The sequence below is a fragment of the Pteronotus mesoamericanus genome, unplaced genomic scaffold (genome assembly GCF_021234165.1).
Source record: "Pteronotus mesoamericanus isolate MK-2021 breed Mesoamerican mustached bat unplaced genomic scaffold, CSHL_Meso_final contig_101, whole genome shotgun sequence".
Lineage (NCBI taxonomy): Eukaryota > Metazoa > Chordata > Mammalia > Chiroptera > Mormoopidae > Pteronotus > Pteronotus mesoamericanus.
Window position 1 is genome coordinate 23640285 of NW_026555001.1, and position 16967 is coordinate 23657251.

Sequence of the window (16967 nt, forward strand, 5' to 3'; positions counted from 1 at the left end):
AGTTGACTTAAGTCATGTATCTTAAATTATTCACAAAACTCATCTAAAACTTCTTGTGCCTCTGTTGCATTTCCAAAATACGCTGGAGTTTCAGACCCACACTTACACAATAGGTGTAGTAATAGTATCTGTCCCATGGGCTGCTGGGATTACAACTGGCAGAATGTAAATAAAACCCCTAACAGTATCTGATATTTGTTAACTACCATGAAAATGTGAATATTTTGATGAAAAGGCCTGCTGGAGCATTTGGATGATTATTATTGAATTGCCCAAAAAGTTCATTTGGTATTTTCCATAAGATGGCTGTAATAGTGCTTAGTTGTCTTTAACTTCATTTGAAATTTTGTTAGATTTTGTTGTGAGAGCTGTCCTATTAGTGTGCATTTAAAAAAAAAAACTTAACAAGTTAGTGAATTTTTGTGTAGCTATTTTAATATTGATGGAAGAAAATACTCAACATTTTTGGCAAAATATGCTTTATTATTTCAAGAGAGGTAAAAACACAACTGAAATGCAAAAAAAAAAAAAAAAAAAATTGTGCAGTGTATGAAAAAGGTGCTGTGATTGATTGAATGTGCCAGAAGTGTTTTGTGAAGTTTTGTTCTGCAGATTTCTTGCTGGATGATGTCAGCGAGACCAGTCAGGTAGACCAGTTGAAGCTGATGGTGATCAAATTGAGACATTAACTGAGAACAATCAAATGTTATATCACGTGGGAGCTAGCTGACATACTCAAAATATCCAAATCAATGAAGTTATTGGTAAAAATGAAAAATGTCTCTTATTTTACAGAAGAAACTAAATGGACTTATGGCCACCCTAATACATATTTAATGTTTACAATCGCTCATGTATTTAATGTTCATTAAATGTTTTTTGAATGACAGAATGCAAGTAGATTTTTTTATTCTCTTGATTTAAAAAAACATGAATATGAGTTCCTTCTGGGAAGAAAACGTTTTATTTTCACACCCTTGCTTGTAGCACAGGGCGCAGTGCCTTTGTGGATGGACTGCAGAGACCGTGAATGGCTATGAGCCAGCCGCGCGCCTGCCCACGCCCCCCGGCGTATCCGAGTGTGAGTGCCAGGCGTGTGTCTGCGGCGTGAGCAGCCCTTCTCTCAGTCACCTCTGCTCTTTTTCCCTTCGCAGCGGAGGCAGCGCTGACCTCGGTGGGCCACGGGACCCGCTCCAGGTGCTGGAAGGTGTTGTTGCTGCTGTCCATGCCAGTGTGGACCGGGGGTAAGACTACAGCAAGTGTGCTATCTCATTTAATGGCCTTCCTCATCGTCTCAGAATTACTTTTCACGAGTGTGTGGGTGTGTGTGTGTGTATCTATGTGTGTATGAAGCTTCCAAGACTAAGCAACATTTCTAGGTGGTTCTGAAGAAAGAGCTGAACACTTTCTGTGTAACAAAAGAACGTTTTTGCAGGTACTTACCCCATCAGCTCTAGCTCACCTTCTCTCCTGAGCTTTGTTTGCTAAGAGAGGCTGCTCTCTTCTTAGCTTCCTCCTGGGAAGGCCAAGGAGGGGGATGCTTTAAGCTTCTTAGAGGAGAAGGGATTTACAGCCACAACAGGTTAACTGTATGGACCAAGTGAAAATTCCTAGGGGCTATAAGTAATATTATTTTTTAAAAGCTTTTTATATGCTTGATCTGTCTTGTCTGAGGACTAAGAGTGTCCAGGCTGTGTAAATCTAGAAAGGTAGGTGTCCCTAATGCCATTTCTATAAAGAATTTTTCTTTCATATGCAATAGTAGTGATAGGAATAATGGCAACAGTGAATGAATAGTTAGTTAATACTTCTTAGAGTTTACAAAAATCTTTCATATGTCTGCTATCCATTACGACCCTGTAAGTCCTTGCCCCAATTTTCTTTTTATAATGGGAAATATAATAATGAGGAAGATTTTGAATACCTCCCCATAGTTCCATTCACTAATACAATTGTTTTTATTTGCATGTTACCTATGCCATTATTGCTCAGGTACAGATACATTTTTATATTGTTTTGATCAAAATTTATAAGCACACATATTTTATTTACTCGCTATTCTAACTTCTTCATCTTTATACATTTAAGGATCCTTTTTTTGATGGCTGCATATGTTGTTGCAGGGTTCAGATAAGGATAGAAAGCTCAGAGGGGGAATTGACTTTTCCCAGAGCTATAGACCTGGGAAATCAATCCAGGACTCCAGTCTGACTAAGTTTCGGTGTAGCGCCCAGATGCCATGATCACATATTTCCATGCATTGCGTTGTGCCCACGGTTCGGGTGGAAGGACATAGGATAAGCCGTGTAGGTGACTGTGGGAAACAGCGAGCACTTGGCCCTTGACTTCTCTGCCCCTGGCCCTACAGTTTCTCTCCACCCCTTTGCTGGTGGGCCCTTAGGGGTAAGGAAGCTACAGCAGTGGCTGACTTAGGCCTTCGTTCTAATCAGACATTTATTTATTTTCTACGTGTTTACTCGGTGCCATGCTGTGTGCTAAGTCAGGAGGAGTTAAATATTGGTAAGAATCCCCTACTCCGAGGAGCTCAGAGTCTCGCAGGGGCGGCCCCGTGCCCGGCCCTGGTCTGTGGTTGGTTGAACCTGTGGATGCAGTGCCTCTGCTATGCTGAGTGCCGTGCAGAAAGCGAGCTGGAAGCAGCGGTCGGCTCAGCTGGGGAAGGCAGGGCAGGATGCACGGGCGACATTGGGCCTGGCCGGGGAAGTCAGAGTCTCTTAGAAGGCCAACGAGGGTAACGTGACTTCAGGCCGAGGAAAGTTCCCTGGCAACTGCGGATGCCGCAGAGAGCACGGCAGGCGGAGGTGCCGCATGGGAAACCCTCAGCCACCCTCCAGAGGCGCCTCTGCTGCCGCCTTGGCAATCACAGCCTGTAGTCGGAGCTAGGCTGGCTGCTCCCCACCGGCGCTGTCAGCCGGGCGCTGCTCTCAGGTTCTGCTGAGCGGATCCTGGCCTCACCTGATGAAAGGATCTTCACACGCCCTGTGTTAAGCCCTTCCAGAGGGGTCGCTCAGGCTCGTCCACAGGGGACATCTCAAAAAGATCAGAAGGCTCTATTTTTCTCAGTGAATTTCCAGCCAGATATACAGAAGACTCCTGCTTGGGCCTCTTGAATACAGACTAGTTTCCTAAGCTTCAGTTTCCAAAAAGGGGAGCATCAGGGAATGGAGATACAGAATAAGGCCTTACTTTTTATTCCAGAGAACAATTACAAAGGCTTTTTAACAAAAAAAAAAAAAGAAAAAAAAAGAAAAAAAGAAAGAAAAAGAAAAAAACCTCAAAGAATTTTTTTTCTTAAGAAGAGGAAGAAACACAAAGTCATAACTTTTATTCCAAGTAAGTTGTGTTTTTTTTTTTTTTTAAATCACAGTTAAACCTTATATTGTTGACCTCAGCTTCCTTTCCTAACAGTCTGCATGGCAGAGTAACGTGGGGATTCAGGCCCTTTTAAAGGGACCCTCTCAGGTCACTCATTACCTGGCATGACATCAGTGCCTGATCTCCAGGAGGCCACGCCAGGCCTCTGTGCCCCCGCCATCTCTCTGGGTGGCACAACAAGCCACCTTCAGTCCCAGCCCTGGAACGTGGACACCCAGTGGCCCCCATGGCGTCTGTTAAATAGGAAATCACCTCTCTTTCTGCATTTCATACCCACCCCCCATGTCCTTAGGTTAGGCAAACACCATCCCATAATATTCCCGACAGGGAGAGTGCATAAAAAAGTAAGAATTTGGGTGTGTGTATTAGTGGCTAGCACCAAGTATTGGTTTTGTGTTCAATTTTTAGGCAGTTTGTGCCATTATCAGCATGTCCTTCCTGTCCTTGTATATTGGTCCCTGTTGACTCCGGTCCCTCGTGTTTCACCTGGGCTATGAGCAGGCCCTGTAAAGTGCAGCAGAGGCAGGCCGCCCCGGGGCTGCCGGCGCCGGCGCCGCTGGCCTTCCTCTCTGCTTAGCCATGCTCTTGTCTGTAGACATCCGGGTCGAGTGTTCAAGGGGTTTGAAATAGTGTCAGAAACCTTTGATGACGTCTACAATCACAGATGAGGATAAGGCGGTTAATTATTCAGAGGCTCATGCATGTTAAAGCTGCTTTATGGACTTGTATGCTTTCTCACATTGTTTATGTCTGATGCAGCATCATATTTGGAGAACACAGCCATTCCTCGGTATCCATGGGGATCGGTTCCGGGACCCCAGTGGATACCAAAATTTGAAATGCTCAAGTCCCTTACATAAAATGGCATAGTAGTTGTCGTACTTATAATCTATCTACATCCTGCCATATACTTCATATCATCTCTAGATTACTTATAATACCTCACTAATTCGAGGTAAATGTTATATAAATAGTTGTTACACTGTATTGTTTAGGGAACAGTGGCAGGGAAAAAAGTCTGTGCATGTTCAGTAGAGACCAGCTGTCCTAGGCCTAACTATGCAGCACACATCAGCAAGAATGTAACTTTTCTTCAGGTATTTTTTGATCTGCAATTGGTGAAGTCTGTGGATGCAGAACCCATGGATACGGAGGGCCAACTGTCTGATCTATACTCTAGGTTGTGTTAGGAATTAATTAGTTCACTAGTTTGCTTAAGAAGCAAGAATTTTTAAAAAGTCAATCATTAAAAAATGTTTTAAAATAATATATCCATTAAACCCAGAATTAAGAAAATAACTAGCACACATTTTAAAATAAAAAAGCTAAGGAGCATTTATTACTCTGTGCCAAGACCTTTGAAAGGGCTCTTCAGCGATTCACTCAATCCTCAGAACAACCGTTATACACATACTATTATATCCATTTTACAGGTTAGGAAATGAAGCTCAGACAGGTTGTGTAGCTTGTCTGTGGTCACCCAGGTCTATGAATTTCTCTCGCCATAGGCCACCTTCTGGTGACATTACGGAACCCTAGCAAAGGACAGTAGGGTGTCCTCCTTCTCAATTGCGCAAAGACATTGTACATAGGAATTTCCTAAAGATTCTCCTTGAGTGGGTCTCAATTCTTTGTTAAAAAATTAAATTTATTGGGGTGACATTGGTTAATAAAATCATGTAGGTTTCAAGTGTACGGTTCTGTAACATCTTATCACTATATTGCATTCTGTGTCTACCACCCAAAGTCAAATCTTCCATTACCATGTATTTGATCCCCTTTACCCTTTGCTGCCTCCCATCCCCCTTCCCTCTGGTGACCCCCATACTGTTGTCTGGCTATGAGTTTCTGTGTTTGGTTTCTTTTTTTGTTTGTTTGTTTTTTTCATTTGTAACTTTCAGTTTTATATACCACATATGAGTGAAATCATATGGGTCTTGACTTTTTCTATCCAACTTAATTTGCTTTCTAACCGGCTCCCAATCACTAGCTGGCTGGTCCAGGGACTGTGCTTTGAGGGCAGGTCTTAAAGTATCACGTCCTCTGCTTTCTCTCTCCTTCCACATGCCCCTCCCTGCCTTGGCTTTTTTTTTTTTTTAATTTACCTGCCTTCGTCTACCTTTAAAAACATTTCCTAACTAGAATGACCCACAAGCGTGAACCAATATATTAGTGATTCTCAAAAGACTGTGCAGAATCCAGTCCATTCAGGAAACAAATAATGAACCAGGAATTCCACTGTGCACCATTCACCCAGGAAGAAAGATTTCCTTTAAAACTCTTGGGTATGTTAGGGGTTTCTGTTTGTCTAGGTAAATTGCTACTGAGTCATAGCACCGGCCTCCACTACCTTAAAGCTCCATGTATATCTAACAGGGTCTGATCATTCAGACTTTGCTGAACTTTTCATATTACTTTGGGATTTCCCATTATTTTTAAAGCAGAGAAAAGAGAAAAGGAAAAAAGAAACAAAAGCCTACCAGAGCAGATTAAATCCCCCTTCTTCCTACTCTTCATGCTCTGTGAGGCAAAAGAAGCCATCAGACGTTCTCTGAGGACCCGCAGTGCGTAAGCGTTGGGGTCTATGATGCTGAGCCCCGCAGAAAGGCCTCGCCGCCCACCAGGACGGCGGGCCCACTCTCTGCCACGCAGAATGCGGGGCCATCTCAGGCCATGCCTGTGCCTTCCCAGTCACTGTTTCTGCCCCATTACAGCGAGATATGTGCGTGCTTGTATTGATCAGTGAAACTCGGGAAGAGCAGCCACAGAGTGCTCACTAGCTCTAATCAAAAGTTAAGATTTGAGATTGCAGTGTGTGCATACACCAAAATTACTCTTTTTCTAGGAATTTTTTTTAAAGCCACCTGATCATAATTTTTTTAAAAGAATCTCACTTTTCATACTACTGTAATGTCATCAACACATCGTGCATAACCACCTCATGTGGTTATATCTCATTCCTTGCCAGCTGCCCCGGTGGTTTCATGGCAGCTGAGACGCGTGCCTCACGTGCAGTGAGAAGCGTGCAGTGAGAAGCGTGTGCGCTTGGGCGGGCGGTTCATGCATGGGGTACGTGTGTCTGCATCTCTCACCGTTGGCTCACTCACACTGACTTGCTTGCCTTTTCTCCCTTCTTCACCCCATGGGCCCTCCCACCTCGCCCTCCCTCCCTTTCTTCTTAATCTAGGCCTAGCATGTTGCACATTGTTCAAATTTGTATCAGTAATTTGGAGAAGAGTCACTTTTAAAGTCTTTCTGCCTCATTGTATTAATAGTGCTTGGAAGGCAGAGACCATATACTTTATCATCTGTGTCATCAAATGCAAAGTTTGATGATGCTAATCATAAAAAGCGTGATGCAGCTGTGGATGATATTACTGTTTAAGTACTTCCTCTGTGCCACGTGCTGTGCTAGGGCTTCACATGCATGTGCTTGATTTCACTGACTCCTCCAAGAAACACAATGTCAGGACCTTTGTCTATTTAACTGTAAAATGAAAGTGATGTAGTTCATGAATTTTGTCTAGAGTTGTTAGGAAAGAGTGGGGCCAGGATTCGCAGCTTCATCAGATTAAAAAAAAAAAATGCTCTTAACCACAGCACCATTCTGTCGGTTTGCTTTGCACATAGTGGCTATCCAGGAAATACTTGTGGCACTCTACTTTTTTTGCATCCCAATTTTTCCATTTCTAATACACATCAAGAAGGACACTCAGGTAAAACTAAAAATTGGCTTTGTAAATTTAGGAAATGCTTATGCCAGTTATCTACAGCACTTTATAATTTCTTTTATTCTTAAATACAAATAATAACTTCTGTTTTTTAATTTAAATTGCCACACAATTATATTCATAATTATATACACTTAAGGCAGCAATTTTCAACCTATGTACAACAGCAGAGAATTTTAAAAACATGCATTACCTGACTATTTAGTCAGGGGCGCTGACCTCTTTTCCCTTATATTATCATATAAAAAAATAACAACAGCCTACACAACAATAGCTGGCTGGTGTGAGTGAATCAAAGTTATACCTATTTTTTTTGTCAGATCGGCAAAAAATGTTTTCCGGTGTCCCTTAAAATTTTAGTAATTAGTTTATATACTATTTTAGTAATTATTTTACTAAATTTAGTAATTTATTTTAGTACTTTAGTAATCCATTTTGTAATTATTTTACTAAATTTAGTAATTTATTTTAGTAATTTAGTAATCCATTTAGTAATTATTTTAGTAATTAGTTTATATGCGCCCTGAGATGAAAAAGGTTAAAAATCACTGACTTACTATTGTTGTAGAATTTTATTCTTCTCACTTTTAAAAATTTCTTGTAGTTTTCTTAGGGCATGGAATATTGGACTTGGTCGAGGTGATTTATTGCTGGAAGCCTCCTAAGCCTCTGGTTGCAACAAAACCTGTGTAATTCAGTGCTTTGTCATGAGTCTCCAGGGCCTTGTGGGTGTGAAGCTTCTGATGAGGAGCCTCTTAAAAGTCATCAGTAGTAATTCATTGACATCATCATCAATACGTTGTTTTCCTGAGATGGTCCACGTGGGATTACAAGGGAAAGGGTTCTACTACTGGACAGGAATTTGTACAAAATATCCTCTTCTCTGAATCCTTTTAGACTACATGGTTCTTTAAAACCCAAGTGTTCATATTTTATCTTTAGGATGGTATGAAATTTGATACTCTAGCCCCATATTGAAATTCTATCACAGAGAAAACTGGTAGGAAGAACACCGGCTTTGAGATTTGAACTATTATGGATGTTTGTGGGCATATGATACCATTTCCGTGGAGCCTCATTCCTTAGCTATAAAATGGAATTTACATATACAGTGTAGTGACTGTCGTTAACCATACTGTACTATGTATATTATAACTATATCAGGTGATGAATGTTAGCCATATTTATTGTGGTAATCATTTTGCAGTATATATTCATATATCAAATCATTATGTTGTGCACCTTAAACTAATACACTGTTATATGTCAATTATATCTCAGCAAAAGTGGAAAAAATAAAAATAAAATGGAATTTATAATATCTACTTTGCAGTTACTGTAAATAGTAATAGTTTATATAAAATTACTGCAATGATGACTGACACTATTATTAATTAGGCACACTGTTTATTAAACTTTGCACAAGAAATAGAGTAGCTAAGAACATAGTGTGTAATGATTATTTTTATCGTCTTTAACTAAATTTAATATGATAATGTTTAAAAATTACAGTCAGCTTACATAGTTTTTAAATAACTAATATGGTTTGCTATAAGACATGTAAGACCTAAACTTTGGCTGTTAAGGGGAAAAATGAAGTCACCCCACAATTAAGAGTTTAAGTGAGTCGCCACACGTGATTACTGGGAGAAGAAGGAAGACGTGGCGTTCTGTCTGACCGTTGATTTTGCCCTGCAGAGAAGAGCTGGTCTCCCCCGAGGACCTGCTGGCCTGGCTGCGCCCCTTCTGTGCTGACGACGCGCAGCCAGTGCGGCCCCGCATCCACGTGCTGCAGATGTTGGGACAGTCGTTTCACCTGACTGAGGAGGACGGCAAGCTCCTCATGTTCTTCAGGACAGAAGCCATTCTCAAAGCCATGTGGCCCCAGAGGCAGGTAAGGGAGCACCTGGCTGGTTAGTGAGTATTGTCTCTGTTGACAATAATGAGAGGTCATTTCTTGATTACCTTAAACTGCTTTCAGGTAAACAATCAGCGTGGTAAAGCAGACATCCAATGTGTTCATCCATCCAGCTATTTAGTAGTTAAACATGTGCAACAACAGGGTTTGTTTTTATTTTCCCATATGTTGGAAGATGTGTGTGCCAAGTAGAGGACTTCTTGCATCACATGTGTGTATCGTTTTCTCTTCGTAAGAGGTAGGATTTCCTGCGCAGCCTGTTAACTGTGGCTCACCCTGAATGCAGCGGCCGTTGAGCTCATTCATTTCTTTCCAGCTCCGCCCAGGCACTCAGCACCCTCCCTTGGCTCCTGTTCTTCGATGGAAACAATGTAGCAAACCTCACATTTCTCTACAGGTCCATCCTTCAGGGTCACTCTGGCCATCTTTTCCCTCAAAACTTCCCTCACCGTTTCAAACATAATTGAACTTTGAATTCCACACATTTGAGCTTAAAATATTTGTTATTATTGTTATAATTACTAAAAGTTTTATTTCCTTACTATCATGAAAGCTGAGGCCCCGGGGGATGTGCTTGTCCTCGTCTTTGACTCCCTCTGAACGTGTGGTGCTGGAGCTCAGAGCCTGAAGACTGGGTGGCTGAGTAAATGGGATGCCAATTTCACAGTCAAAGGATGTGACAGTGCTTGGAGTTTGGCTTAACGTCTAAATTGTTGGATCCTGAAGACAGAGGATCCAAGAGCCAGCAGCCTCGTCGCGAGCGTGAGCAGGCAGCGTAGACCGCATGCCAGTAGCAGTTAGGAGATAAGTCTTCCCGGATCAGCTCGTCTGCAAGAGAGCTTCCCCGAAGTTGACTCCAACTTGAGTTACCTTCTGATTTTAAGGTTTTGCTTTGTAGTTTATATTGATATCCTTATTGTTACACTTAAAGAACAATTAATTTTAAAAAATGAATGGAAACATACTTGAGACCCATCCCAGAGCATCTTCATAGTAATTATCTTATATATTCTTAGCTCCCTCTGTGAGATAAATAGGTAAGTACTATTAGCTATTCTTCAAAAAAGATGAACTTATCAAAGATTCTGTAATGTTGCCAGATCGCTGAAATCAATTGTATTAAAAATCACTAATAGCTGAATAATACCCTCTAAGAAGCCCTATGACCTTACCAGCATTTCATCATTTTGCCTTGAGTTGCATCAGCAGACCCCTGACCGCCTTCGTGAGGAGCCGGCTGTGAACAGCAAGGCAGTAGTCCGTGCAGTGCAGTCCAGGCCCACGACAAGCAGCTGTGGGAGGCACGCTCGTTCTCAGCAGATGGGGAGGTTTGTGGAGCATCCCTGAGGGAAGCTCTCCGTCCTGTCACGCAGCTCTTGTCACGAGGCACTTCAGATCTGACTCGTCCTGACGCAGACGCGTGTTCCCGCGGTTGTGCGCTTTCCTGACAGCGCCTCCATTTCTCAGCTCCTCAATCTTCTCGGTTTCATCTCCTTGATGGCCGGAGCCTGGCAGGATGGCGCGGCCCGTTTCTCTGGTTCGGAGCCTCACTGCGTGTTATGTCAGATCTACACAGTGAAAATATTATGGAAGGACACGGAAACGGGAAAGGGGAACACATCCGTCTTCTCTGTCATGCCGAAGCACTAGAATGCACGCTGTGACATTTGGGCCCAAACGCTTCAGAAATCGCATTTCTTCCTTTAAGTGTTTTTCAATTTCCAGTTACGCTAAGAACAAGTTGCCACTTTTGTATGATTTCAGTGATTTCTGAGATTTTAATTTCTTCGTAGCTTCCCTTTCTCCGCACCCAGCATGCGAGGCAGCTCGGCGTAGGGTCCCTCAGAACGGACTTGACTCTCGGCACTGAGTGCACACTGCCGCCTCTCACTCGCAAAGCCCACGCGTGGCTTCTCATTCCATCGCTGTTTTCTCGGGGGTGGGCGTGCCTTTTCAGGCCCCTGGAAAACACCTCTCCCTGACGTTTCCGCTCCGGTGAAGTCCTCTCACGTCCCCTCACTCTTCCTTTCCCTCTGTGAGGACAGTTCCCTTTCTGCTTTTGGCAGCTAATGATCTGAGTTTCTTAAAGGATTTGGTATTGGAAATAAAATCACCACAGCCTTAATTATGCTATTCATCTATAGTCTTCCCCAAAAATAAATTGGTGAGTGTCTCCTCCTCTTCCTCTTTTACAATTAAGAGTTCTGTTTCAGTCTGCCGGGGCTGATTCAACTCCGTTTTGAAGGGCAAGCAAATTTGGTTGGGGGACTCTGTCTTATAATAGTGAATAACTGCCCGCTCCGTGGAGAATGAATGCAGGAAAATGTGGCTTCCGAATGGGAACAGCAGCAGCTTCTGGGATGTCACAGAACTGTGCCTGTGGTTGGAAATGGAGTTTGTCTCCATTATTTTTTTTAAACTGTGTGGCCTTTCACAGAGCAGAGGAAAGTTAGGGCACTAGCCAATGAATTATGCACACGCGTCTCCACATTCCCACCACCGTTGTTCTCTAATCTTGGGGAAGACTCTTAACTGTGGGCCTGGGCTACCGGATGTATGAAGTGGAGCCTTGAACTAGAGGAGCTACAGCATGGTTTGCTCACCTCGTCTGTCACTTCCTCCACACACATTAAAGTGTCGATTGTCATACTCACAGTCCAAACACCTAAAAGACTCAAAATCCTGATTGCCCAGGTTCTCATTTTTCTCCTTTCTTCCTATTTCCTTCTCCATTCTCAAAGGTAGTATTAACTATGGAGATGGATTCTTAGAGGAAAGATAAGAAGAGATAATGATATTGCAATGTTCAATTACCAGAAAATAAGGAACTGCTCCCTTTGCTGTGGCTAGTAATCCTCTTAGGCAGACTTTGCATACATCAAAGAGGGACTTAATATTTAATTATTCTCGAGGTGCCCACAGTAGTGGCCCCACAAATCAGTGTGTTGCTGGGAAACCAGCCAGCTCTGGCAGAACTGAAGGCCGAGGCTGTGGAGGCTGCTACCTCACAGGTTCTCAGAGAGACAGCAATTTCTAGTTTTCTAATGATTAACAGAATTAAAAATTCAGTGGCCCTCATTTTTCAACAGCTTGAGAGGCCTTCATTTCTGTTCCAGAAATGTGCCCCAGCTGGGCAGACGGGGAGGAGAGGCAGAGGAGGGCTGAGAGAGGAAGCAGGGGTGGGTGTATTGTGTTAATCCCCTCGGTACCATTTATCGGAGTTTTTCAGGTTTTGTAATTTTCTAGTTAACTGGTGCATGAAAAATGTGGGTCAAAATACTGATGTTTTCTTAAAAAATTCTATACCCCATCACCTCAATATGTTTTCCTGTGTTTTTATGTTAAAAAAAAAACAAAAAAACAAAAAACAAAAAAACCCCTGTGGCTTGGAGTTTGCCTTTTAAAATTTCAGTGTCTGAATTCATAGTTTTAAGTGACCACCAGAAAGATTTTGTGTAAGACAACTTCCAACTTCATTACAAATTTGAGTATTTTGCCTACTTTGAAACATGCAGAAGCGTATTTACCCTTCTGGTCAGAGGCCAGCTTGGCTTCATTTGCAAAAAAGAAAGAAAAAAAAATGTGCTGCTTTGTCAGAGCTCAAAGAACAGTAGAAAAGTTCAGTATGCAAAGTTGTATTTAGTTTCTTACAAATAATTTATTGTTACGTTAAAGGTCTTCAGAGCAGACCCACTGCCATAAATTATTTGCTTAATCACATAAAAGATAATGTTTGATGTTAAAAATACATGTGTACACACACCCGTGATATATTTGTAACAGCCATGAAATCAGGCCCCTAGAACTAGAGGAGACTTTGAGAAGCACCCCAGTTCCATAGTCACATTCTGTAGAAAAGGAGATGGATGTCCAGAGAGGAGTAGTTACTTCCTCAGACTTTAGCTTAAATGTCACCTTTTCTAAAGTGACTGCATCCTAAATCAGTGACCCAGTCACCGTCTATTTTATGACCTTTAATTCTCTTCTAATCACCACTGCCTGCTAACTTCTTCCTACCTATCCTTGTGTCTGTCTGTTTATTATATGGTGTCTGTCTTCTTCCATTAGAATATAAATTCCATGAGAACAGGGATCTGAAGACACTCATTAAATATTCGCTGCATAAATGCACATTAAATCTTTAAAACTTGTCCAAGATCACTTTCACGGTGGCGGGACCGGGGCTCCTGCCGTCAGCCCGACATTCCCGCCGTGGCGGAGGAGGGACCCGACGACGCTGCGTCCCCCTGACGTGGGCACAGAATGCCTCGCTGGGAACGGTGGGCAGCTTTCCCTCGGGCGCCGCCTGGTGCTTTCAGAGTGCTTCCATGTTGTGTTAATTTGCCGTGGTTTCCTGACAGTGATTTCTGACCAGCTCGTTGCTTTTTGTGTAGAAGCACGCAAGTCGCAGCATGTTTGTCCAGGTAGGAGCGGAGGTCTCAGGTGTGAGGATAGGGCGCGACGTGCCTTTTCTCCTCAGGTGACTGAAGTAGAGAGAGAGCAGCAATATTTACTGGGTCCTTCAAATGTGTGAAGACCTGGAGAGTCTCTCTGGATGAATTATGGTTCCTTCCTTGAAAGATTTGCCCTCTTGTCGCCAGCATCACGGGGAGGAGGGGGTGCTGTGGGATGTGTGCCAGGTGCACATTACTGCACTTAATTTCAGAAGCGACCTTGCCCAGTGGCTGCCACGTCTGCGTTTTGGATGAGGTGGTAGGGCCTGTTGAAGGTCGCCCAGCTTGCGGATGATAGAACTAGAGTTCAGACCCAGTCCTGCCTGACCCCAGAGCCTGTGTCCCTGGCCCTGGGACACAGGCTCTGGGGTCCCATTATGTCATGTTATTCTCAAAGTAACCTGATGCCGTCGGTGGTATTAGCTTACTGTTGCATGGGCGAGCTCCGAGGCCCACAGGGCCAGCCTTCAACTCTGAGTGCACATGATACCCCGCAGTGACCGTGTCTCCAGCTCCATGAATTATGCTGTTGATACTTTACCAACTTCAACTGAAAAAATCCGGCCTGAAAACTCGAGCTTCTGTCGCCACTCTCTTTGAAGTTAACACACATGTATTTATAGAAGCTCATGTGGTATGATTGGTTATTTGTCCCAGATGAAAAATTTGTAAGGTAAAAATCTCTCCTCTTCTTATTTTAACACAAAGTATTCTACCCTATCTTCTATCTCCTTTTGAAAAATGATCCGTAAAACGTTACCTTTATCCGCGTGAAAATGCGCGTGGTGAGTTGAAACGTGACAGCACGTGCACGGGCCGTGCCCGCGTTTCTTCATTCCTCCGCGGGCCGGCATCCCTGTCGCCCACGCCCACGCCCACGCCCACGCCGGCCCGGCAGCACCTGCGCCTGTGATTCAGGCGGGAGCCGGCCGGGAAGTTCCCACGGTGCCTGCGCCTGCCTGCGCCTGCCCCTCGTGTGTCTGCCCCAGAGGTGGGAACCCTGTCAGAAAATAGCTACCCACTCTTAATGTTTAAACTTCTCTAGTTCCACAGTTTTATATTTTCTATTTAATAAAACCCATACATACTCCAAAATGGACATGAAGGTAATTTATATTCTGTTTATATTTTCCTGTCCAATAATAATAATAATTACTATAATTAATACTGTTTATTGAGTACTTAGGTGGGCCAGGCACGGGTCTAAACACAGCTTATCGGTGGGGCAGTCTCACTGTTTATGACCAAGTCCAAAGCTAGCCCAGCAGTTAGGACTCTTTGGTTTCCTAAAAACTGGACTTCTCACCAGAGGTCTCGGTCAGACCCGGTGGCCTCAGTAGACAGCACTGGGAACCTGAAACCTTACAAAAGGAGTGGCTTTAGCAAACAGGAGTCTAGGCCCCTAAAAATCAACTCCATCACCTTCATATATTTCTGCGTATCTGTTGAAGTAAGGATTTTTGCTTGTTTGTTTTTTTACTTTGAAGCCCCGCCTATAGAGACAGCGCAGTCTTATGATTGTGCTCATGAAAGGAACCGCGGTTGCTTTGCCCTCAGCCGCAGCCTCTCAGTCCGGCAGCTCGGAAGGAAGGTGGGAGTGTGGTGACGAATCACTGCCGTCAGTAATAATCCTCTCCATGTGGGCGATTACTTTCTGCTCATAAGGTACTTCTGTATGCATTCATACCTGCTTCCTAGTCCGCATGTCTGAGGATCACATAAGCTCCTGCCAGTGCCGGCAGGAAGAGGCGGGTTGCAGGAGCGGGGCCTCAGGGTGAGGTCTTTGCATTCCCTTCCCGCAGCCACGGAGAAACGCAAGGTGAAAGCCGCCCTGTTGGAGAGTCGCCGCTCAGCCCACTTTCTCAAGGACAGCGACTCTGTGTGATAAGGAGGCTGCAGCTCCTTGACAAATTGACTTAGAGCACTGGCTAAGGTCACCTAATTCAGTTAGGAGAGAAGCGTGCTTTTGGAGACAAATGGGAGAGAGATTCTTGTGCTTGAGTCACATCGGGATTCGCCCTTGATCCTATGATGTGTGTCCGAAGCGTCAGTGTAGGATCTATACAGCGCCTGTAAAATAGTGCACGTCTTCACTCCCAGCTTCCTGGGCCAGCAACACAGCTATTAAAACGGGTGCACACTGCTTTCTTTTTACTGTGAAAGGGACAGAATGGAGTAAAGTATAATAAAAAAAAAAAAAGGCAATTTCCCTTCAGTTAATTTTCACTAATCTGTGGAAAGCAATGCCTAAGAGTCATTTCAAATACTACATTTATTGCAAAATAAATGTTTAAAGACAAACGTTAACCCTCAATTCCATTATCCTAAAAACAGCCGTATGCCTTTTTTTTTCTGTCCTGTCTATAGATGTAATTCTCATTAGAAGAAAGTAGAGCACACATTCAGCATTCTACTTTTTTATATATAGCATATTACGTAGCCGATAATATAAATAATATCTGTTACTTACTGTTTGCCGACCTTGTGCCAGTCTGTTTGCTATCTCTCTTATTCACATTTTCTTATATCATATTCACAGCCATCATATAACTATGTGTTATCTTCATCTTACAGAAGAGGAGATGAAGCTGCAAAAAGATGCAGTAATATCTTCAACATATCTTTTCTGTGTTTCTTGGACTTCATCAGCATTTTCTGAAAATAGAATTTTTTCAAATTGCCCTTTATCCTTTATTTTACAGTCTTCTTAGGAGGCTTGTGGGAGCATTGGATAGCCAGCTACAGGTGGTTTTTCCTCTATGTTAAAATACAGTAGTCATTTCTGTAGTCATTTCACATTGCAGCTGTTTGGGCATATGTGTCAGTTCTCTGTATTTCTCATGCTGTATTGAAATACATTTATTTATTTAATCTTCATGGTATTTTTTTCCCATTACCATTTAGTTCCTTTCTACCCCATTTTTGTCCAGCACATTGGACAACAATCACCACATTGTTGTGCCTGCCCATCAGTCCTTTTACGTTTTTGCTCAATTCTGGGAATATAGATTTTTAAATATGGATTGCACTACTTCCTAGAAAACAGAGACCCTGATTCTTTCCTAGGTCTATGTTTGTGCTCAGCCAGGTGCCTTGTTTTCAGGTATTTCAGGGAATTTAAATCTGCCTGGCATTAATGCTACCTGCATATGCTCACAACTCCGTTAAACCTTTGAGATCCACTGGCTCTAACTTTTATGGCCTCTGAGCAATACTTTTCTCCCTAATTTTTTTTTTTGAGTTAGATTTATGACATAGCAATTTTCTTAAACTTAAGGTTGCTTAATTTTTTTAACCATTAATGAGCAGCATTACTGGTTGTGATATGAAAATATATTGGGCCAAAATAATCTTCTAGAAAGAAAGTAGATAACATCATTATTTTTATTATAGTATTATGTAAGAAATCTATGTTGATCATTTGCTGTGCTCTATGTTCTCTGCTGACCACCACTAGAATTTAATCAGAGC

At 42.8% G+C, this 16967-nt stretch overlaps 1 protein-coding gene across 1 annotated transcript in view; it reads left to right on the forward strand.

The window, feature by feature from the left end:
* Window positions 1-16967, forward strand: part of NBAS (NBAS subunit of NRZ tethering complex) — a 264240-nt gene that overhangs the window by 221574 nt on the left and 25699 nt on the right. The window contains exons 47-48 of the mRNA XM_054569493.1: window positions 1155-1244; window positions 8823-9018. Of these exons, the coding sequence (XP_054425468.1) occupies window positions 1155-1244; window positions 8823-9018 (286 nt within the window). The remainder of the gene's footprint in view (window positions 1-1154; window positions 1245-8822; window positions 9019-16967) is intronic.